The sequence below is a fragment of the Arachis ipaensis genome, chromosome B01, assembly GCF_000816755.2.
Source record: "Arachis ipaensis cultivar K30076 chromosome B01, Araip1.1, whole genome shotgun sequence".
Taxonomy (NCBI): domain Eukaryota; kingdom Viridiplantae; phylum Streptophyta; class Magnoliopsida; order Fabales; family Fabaceae; genus Arachis; species Arachis ipaensis.
The window spans coordinates 15611937-15620769 of NC_029785.2; the positions used below are offsets into that span (position 1 = coordinate 15611937).

The 8833-nt window shown below is 36.1% G+C and overlaps 1 protein-coding gene across 1 annotated transcript; it reads right to left on the reverse strand.

Moving 5' to 3' along the window:
• Positions 3494-7810, reverse strand: LOC107626209. The gene is made up of 2 exons (XM_016329035.2): positions 7125-7810; positions 3494-6980 (listed from the first exon to the last, which is right to left on the reverse strand). Exon 2 carries the CDS (start codon positions 6793-6795, stop codon positions 3994-3996), a length of 2802 nt encoding a protein of 933 aa, XP_016184521.1. The 5' UTR covers positions 6796-6980; positions 7125-7810; the 3' UTR covers positions 3494-3993.

An 8833-nucleotide genomic window follows, 5' to 3' on the forward strand; every position in this document is an offset into this window, starting at 1 on the left:
ACGCTGTGGTTGCGGGACGCGGAGGCTGCTGGACACGGTGGAGGCTGCGGGACGCGGTGGCTGCGGGACGCGGTGGCGGTGGGCTGCTCGACTGGTGGTGGTGGGCTGGTGGCTGCAATGGTTCTCAGCTTCTCACTTCTCAGAGAAGAGAGGAGAGATGAGTGGCTTCAATTGACAATTGGTGATTTAGGGTTTTCACTTCAGCATTTGCCCTTTTTTTTTTAATTTTTATACAAAAACGGCGACGTTTTAGAGGATGCATTTCCCAACTGGAAACCCTCTAAAAAACTGGACGGTTCTACCGGTTCACCGATTAATCTCTGGTTCGACCAATTTTTTTTATCAGTTTTTTGCCAGACGGTTTCTAGGCTTACCCGGACCGGCTAACTGACCGGTTCCCGGTTAACCCAGTTGAACCGGCCAGTCTGGTTCGAATTTTAGAACCATGGTTCTAGCTTCTCTCATTTTGTTTGTTCCTTCATGAGTTAATTGAAATTTCTTTCGTATTTTCTTTGCCGTTTTACATCGAGAGACTTTTCTGTATTCTTCGAAGCTTATGGCGCAATGCATTATGTTTTCTGCCTTAGCATTTGACTTAGACTTTTTCTTCTCATCTTCTATCCATTCTCTGTCTTCTTTGAAAACTATTAACCTTGATTCCCATAGCCTAAGTTCTGATGCCAATTATAGGTTTTATAGGCCTTGAGAAAAGGATTTGAATCAAGGCACTCTTTTCAAATTTGAAACGTGTTGTTGAACTAGTAGAAATTTTTTGTTTAGTCTCTTGCAATAATAAAATATCAAAGATGAAAGAGTAGAGAAAGTGACGCTAGCATGTATTCTGATTCAATCTCGAAATGCAATTAGATCTACGTCTAGTCTCTACCATAATAATGACAGAATTTTACTATGTCAACCACCAAGATCACAAGCACCAATTCAAGGACCAAGACCAATAACAAATGAACCAAACATGTTTTGCCTCAAGACTAATGAAGCTATAATTCCGAGTTTCACAAATCAAGACAAACCAAAACGCTAAAACCAAACAAAATTAATGACAAAGATTCAAACTTAAGCTAAAATTATGGGTTAATAGTCAAATTAGTCCCTAAAAGATAAGGCATTCTTCAAATTTGTCCCTGAAAATTTTTTTTAATCAAATTGGTCCTTCAAAGATTACGAATTAATCATATCTGTCCTTCAGTTACTCCACTTACAATTTTTGTCAACGATTGATGATGTGAAATGTTAATTGATAGCATACATGACACATAACATGTTCAACTAGACATTGACTAAATATGTTTATGAAAATCTATCAATTTAGTCACTAGGTCATATTAGGAATAGGATTTTTGTAATTGAAAAAATGACTAAATTAATACATTTTCATAAACATATTTGGTCAATATCGAATTAGACATATTAGGTATTATATATGCTATCAATTAATGTTTTACAACATCAACCTTTGAAGAAAATTGTTAATGGAGTGACCGGAGGACAAATATGATTAATTCGCAATCTTTGAAGGACCAATTTGATTGAAAAAATCTTTTGGGAATGAATTTGAAGAATGTCTTATCTTCCAGAGACTAATTTGACTATTAACCCCTAAAATTATTTTGGCCTTTCTTCCTAGTTCATGTTTTTTCTTTCATAGGCTTTTTCAAAATAATCTCTCAGAAATATAATCCTTTTTCTTTTTAACTATAAAACTTCCAAAAATAAAATTAAATATGTGAAATTGAAACCCAATGAAAAAGTATAATAACACTCAAATGTGCAGGCTGTGTATCTGAATGTTCTCCTTGCCGCTTCTTGATAATTGATCTTTTTCTTATAGTAAAACCGTAGCTTGTCATTCTTACTAGCCATTGCTGTCAATCACTCTTCATTATTGTCATGATAATTTTTTTTTATTAGCAGCAACAATCTTTTCCAAATTCTTTTCGTATTATGCTCTTGATGATTGATTTTTTCTAATTATAACCAAATCAATATTGAAACCAATTACTAATCCTAAAACTCTTAATTGTACAATTAGTTATAACACAAATTGGAGCCAACTTTAATTAACCCAACCAAATATATGTGCATCACAATAAATAAAAAATTATTTCTAACTTAACACACATCACCATGCACAATATCATGATAATCATAGAGCGGAAACTATAGTTAAATACGGATTATTTTCAAATAATCAAACCTTCTAATGTCTCGCATATATCATCTACTGAGTGAAAATTGAATTTTACTGTAACGACAAAAGTCGAAATTTTGATAACACGACCATTATTGGACAGTGGAACACTCGAGTGATGATGCCAAAGGCCTTTCTTTTTCTCCACGTTCCTTCCTTTTATTTTTTTTCACACATGTCACGTCACGTCTCATGAGTTGGCTTCGATGCCCAATGCAGTTCATGCCAAACCCAACAATTTGTTCATTCCAATTGAAGAGTAGGCTCAATGATTTGTCAATTGCTGGTTGGAAAAACAGCATAAATGCATAATGTAATCTTTGACAATTGTCCTTTATCTGTCTGTGTATTTATCTTTTTTGGTGTTGACAAATGGCCTTTATGAAACAATACTTTAGTAGGTGAGGCCCAACCATGATGATAACTTTCACTCATAAGAAATAACAAAAAAAAAAAAAAGTTCCACAATATATATAAAATATTTTGACAATGATACATAAACTACATAAAAAGCAGAAAAAAACACATCATGAGGGAACAAGAAACGTAGTTAGTGTTTTTTTCTTGAGAAAAATGCAATTACTATGACCAAGAGCAAAAGATTAAAAGGTGCATCAATTACAGAAAAAGCCAAAAGATGCATTCTTGAAGCTTCGGTTACTCACGTTGGTTGAGCGTTGAGGTGCCCAATTAAATTAATTACAAACTTACAGAGTGCCAATAATTTTAAGAAAATAATAAAATAAATAAACTAACTGTTACTCAGAAAGGAAATCATTTGAACCAATTATCCAAAAGTTATACATCGCCAATAATACTAAATATCCAATCATTTGAACCACCAATTATCCGACAGTTATAAATGGCCAATAATATATTAATTAATTATCTGATTGAGAAAGACATAAGAGAGACATGCAATTAGGCATTATAGATTACTTAACTATTGACTTTTTGTTATTCCATAAAAAGCTATGCCTTATATTAGAATATTTGAAGGATCCAAAACATGAAACTAGACTTAATTTCCTACCATTACACTAGCATTTCCTACTCACATCAAACTAGCATTTTCCACCATTATACTGATGGATTAAAGAATAGATTTCCAACAATACCAAACAGTTAGACAATGTCTACCAACAATCAGCAGCCACAATAAGCTCATTCTGGATCTATTTCTATAATATAATCTACCAGTCAAATTCAATGTTTCGATTCTTCTACTTAGCACAAATATAGGCCCAACAAAGAAAGCACCAAAATGGATGATCTGTAACAATAGCATAAAATGTACATTACCCTTTTTACAAAAGTTGAGTATGCAATAGATTAGCACAAATAATGAAATATAAGACCAACAAAGAAAGCACCAAAATTGATGATCTGTAACTATAGCATAAAATGAACACTACCCTTTTTACAAAAGTTGAGTATGCAACAGAAGAACAGTTTTTAAACAATAGAGATTCTACCCATAAAATATTGCTTCAAACAACACCATGGCTCCCCAATATGTAACAAATCTGATAAGGCCAACTCTACAAGAAGCTAAAAAAAAGGGGACAGAAAAATGAAAAATCTAAGCAACAAGAAACATAAATCAAGAAATCCACCTGCTTGCCTCATCTGACTTTACGCAGAGATGAACATCTGTCCATTTTGGCAGAGCATACAAATGATCACATTCATTCTTCCAGCTGCTGCTCCCGGTTGGGATCTTCAAATAAATGATGTTTCAGGTTCAATTTCAGTTTCCAGAATCTGATAAAGTCACTGCTAACTTATGTCTCATACCCTTCTTCAACAGTTGGAAGACCACCTTCCCTGATAAATGCCGGGTTAAGAAACTTAGCCACAAAAGCCCACAATTTATACACATCTTCAAAGTTGGTTAAAAAGCTCAGTGAAGCTGTCACAACTTCAAGCCTTACAAAGCTGCCTTTTCCATCACGCCGACCATTCTCCATCGGCCTGCAAAGAGTTGTATCTTCAAGATTCAGGGATACCCGCTGCTGTCTTGAGCCATCAAGGATCCTTATATGACTGAGAAAACCAATACCAAGAGAGATCCCTTCATTTTCAGCAAGCTTTTGGACAATCTCTGGATTGATCAGCCCCTTGCTTCTGTCTCTGACATTGAAAGCTACAGCTGCACCCCTCTCATATTTTATTTTAGGGCCATAGATGTGGACAAGATTCACTTTTTCATCCCCATCAGAAACAGGTAACTTTAGCTGCAATAAGGAGGTCACAAGCCAATTGATCAAAAACCGAAGCCTGGATGTCGTTTTGTTGAGACCAAGCATATTAACATGATCTATATGCCGGCATACTATCTCTGGTTCCCTCCTGCCCCAACCCTCCTCATCACCATATTCTCCATCACTTGTGACAGCCTCTTCATCATCCAAGCTAGCTGCAGATATGTCCCCTGGCTCTAGGGTCTGGTTTAGGTACTCTTTACGATTATCCTCCATGCTAAATGACACTCTTCTTCCCCTGCTGGTGTGTTCATTCTCTTCCAAACCAAAAAACCTGCCACCACCATATCGATTCCCTTCTCTCCTACCCAATAACCTGAATTCACCTTCAGTTTCCCTTCTTATGGCACTTTCTTTAACATCAGCACATATTTCAGACGTAGAGCTGTTCTCGAAGCTTTGATGCTGATTGAGCCAGGATCCTTTCAAAGCAACAGATCCATTTTGAGCTGCTTCACTGGTTCCAGGTTCTTCCAATATTCCATTGGCTTCTAAATGATCTGATGAATTACCATTTCTAGAATAGTGACTAGATTCATCCTGCTCTTCTTCCGGAACTTCTTTGACCCGGTCTAGCTCTTGTGACATTAGGACAGCAGCATCAAATGACAATACATGGCGATCATCATGAAGACCTAGATTTACCTCTCTGTCATCATACATAGGACTTCCATATTTCTTGGATGTTGGTTTTGGAGAATGTTGCTTCTGGGCCTTCCTCCCATTAAACCACATGGATGGTAAGGGAGAAGACATCCTCGGTTTATTTAAATGACCAACACCATCAGACCCAACTGGACTCTGACCCAAATCAATCCAAAATGAATTTTCCGATGACTCATCCTCACTGAAGACAGGACTCTTCATCACCTCCCCAACAGATATGCTTTCAGTCTCTTCAAATATAGTGCTAGTTCCATCTCTTTCTGAGCTGTCTTGATCCATTTCAGTCTCAAATACATCTCTGACCTGAGCAGACGTAAATGCACCAGAAAAGGCAGGTAATTGAGAGCCCTGACGAGTTTCAGAAGTCTTATCACCAGCAGCAATGACTTCCTCATCCTCAATACCAGCCAATCCATCCAATCCATCAACTGAATCACCCAAATATATTGGAAATTCGGGAGTAATCTTAACCATTCCAGAGCCAGTACTCCCAGACTGATTCTGCAGGCTTGCCATAACTGATTTCTTGATCAGAAGACATCCAAAACCTGTTGGATCATACCCAAACACCCTGTAAAATGATGTAACTATAAAATCTGGCCGGAATAGGGACAACCCAAGTGAATCCATGTCCTTAGGCCCCAATGATCCAGCATCAAGCAAGACATGCCAGTTATTCTGCTGTGCCAAGGCCATCCATTGGTACGAATACTTAGCACCAGTTACTCTGGACTGAACTGGGAACACAAACAGGCCGGTAGCTGAATCCTTCTTCCTCTTCTTTTTGCTAGAAATCTGTTTTCTCAAATCGGTAGAGCATAGTTTGAGGGTTGGCCATTTAAACCATGCACTACATACTTTGGCACCTTTCTCCCTGGCACACTGAGCCATCCAAGCAACTGACTGGCTCTCATGGTCGAACATGGTCAACAATTTCTTGTTTGTATGGAAAGGGTATGATTCAGCCAGCAATTTAAAAGCTGACCCTCTACTAACAGTAAAAACAAGGCCATATTCATTCTCAGGAATATTCAGATAATCCATGATTCTAACCTTTATATCATGTTCAACTGTTCCTTTGTCAGCACCACCATAAAGTGCATGGTTACTCAAATTTGCAGTTATCTCAGACAAGCTAAATGTAGAAGAGTCCCAGTAGTGAATAGTCTGAACAAAAGAGAAGAGACCAAAGCCACAGTAATCAAGGCACACCTTAGGTGCCAAATGTGAATACTCATCAGACCTCAACTGATCAACTTTCTCTGACGATGAGTACTTGGGGTACATAGTGAGGAACTTCGAAAATGCTTCTTGTAAGGTGGGAATTTCCTCCTCGGATTCATAAGTGCGATCAGTGGCAAGGGCAGTGGCGCGAAGGAACTCCCGCTGGGCGTGCAGCCTGGCGAGGGAACGGGATCTCCCAAGGCTTTCATCCTGGTTGGCAACAGTCTCTGGCTCTATGTCTTGAGATTTGAAGAGTGATCCATCTTCAGAAGCTTCTTCAAGAGCTTCCCTAAGCTTGTTCTCTTGCAGCTTCTGAAGCATTGATGGGTTCCTCCTTATCTCGACCACGGAATCATCATCTTTCCTCCTGCTCTTCTTGTCCAAGAGCAGAGAAGCACAGTGGGAAATGGGCTTCCATAGTGAGAGATGCATGATACCTTCCACTGCTCTCAAAAATCAATTTCAGATGAGAGAACCAGGAAGCTTGAATTGAGTCACTTGAACGAACACAACACAGACAAGAAGTAAAGTTCAGCCCATCGACCTGTAACAAATTAAGCTAAAACTCCCTAATTCCACGAAGACCACAACCCTGGATTTCCCCAACGATCGAAATCCTGAAAGGTGTGATTTTTGAGAGAATGAACAAACAACTCAGCTCACCATTTCCGGTGAAAAGTGAACACCAATCACCAAGAAGAAAAAAAAAAAAAAAAAACGGGGAAAAAAGAAAGAAATAAAGAAAAAACAGTTCATTTTACCTGGAATAGGTTTCAATACCCAACTTCTTACAAAAGGAAAGTGTGATGCCGAAGATGGAGAGAGAAAAAGTCAAAAGCTCATAACTCTCAAACCCTAGAAATCCAGATCCCAAAACTTTGCAGAGCAATTCTCACATTAGGAGGGAGAGGCACTCCACAAGAGAAGAAACTCTCCCCAACCAAAAAATAAATAGAAATGGGTTTGAAGAAGAATCCTAGGACAAGTAACAGTAACTATGGAGCTTCAATTAGGAGGGAGAGGCACTCCACAAGGATCTCTCTCTCTCTCTCTCTCTCTCTCTCTCTCTCTCTCAATCTGTAATTATTTCAGAGCAGCATAATTAAAGCAAAGCGCCTCAAAACATGAAATGCTCTTTTACTAAAGAGAAGTAAATACAAAACATACCGGTATGATAATTGATAAGTAGGTTCGTATCTTCCACAGTAGGATTTTCTTCTCTAAATTGAAATTGAAATCCAAAAGGCGAAGGAAACAGCAAAGAAAATAAATAAAAAAGAAAAAAGATGACAAAAGTAAGAAGGAAAAAAAAAAAGAATAGAAATTTCAATTAAAGCATAACCCCCGTTCTGTGCTCTCTCTCCCTCCCTCTCCCTTTGATCGAAAACACTGCCTCCACTATGTTTCAACCGTTGCTTAACAACAAGGGAGAAGGGGACATTGACTCTCGCAAACGCCAAATGGTCTCAGTGATATTAAAATCAATTTCTAAAAGCTGTTATGTGTTATGTGTTCAATGGGGCAAAAACCACACAGCCCAAAGTCCAAACCCTCTCCAATCCCAAAGTCCAATGGAGTAAATTTCTACTATTTAAAATAGGATTGAGGTAATTATGCGTTAAAAAAATTTTAGAATTATTATGAATAAAAATATTTAAATTTTTATTTTAATAAATATATTAAAATTTTGGATTTTATTTAGTTTTAAATAATTTTTTCAACTAAAACTTAAAAGTACTTTTACTAAATTTTTAAAAAATTTAGGACCAATCCAACAATAATACATGATAATTATGTCTTATTTGCTTATATTGAAAATTATTCCAGTAAAATTGTTACTGAATTAGTCCTAAAGTTTCAAAAAATTAATCGTCAAGTGTGTTTTTTATCCAAACTGAAAACTTTTATAACAAAATTAAAATAAAATAAAATTTACGGATAATTTTAAAACTTTTAGCAAATTTCAAAAACAAAATATACTTTATCTATTATTATATTATATTATATCGTATTTAATTATTTTAATAATTATTTTTTTACTAAAAATAAAATAAAATAATATGTATAATATATTTAAATAGTAATTATTTTTTTTATTTTTTATGGAGTATTCTTACTAACCTAAGTATAATTAGTTAGAATATTAATTTTTAAAGGAATGAAAAGAAGACCTATGAATTATCTCTACACTTAGGATATTTAGCCAAGTTAGATCTTCACTAATTAGAATTTTGGTAATTAATGTGGGTTGGTTAAGTAGTCAACTCACTTATTCACTTAAGTAAGTATTAGAATTCTGTCTTGTATAAGCAGTAATTTATTGGCCAGCGATAGACCTTTAAAATGTAGCTCAAATCCACAATGAATTAATCCTTAGCCTACCAATCAAGTTAATTTGGTAACTAAGTTCGTCCAATAACTTATTAACACAATAAAAAGTTAATTGAAAAAAAATGAAAATACACAAAAA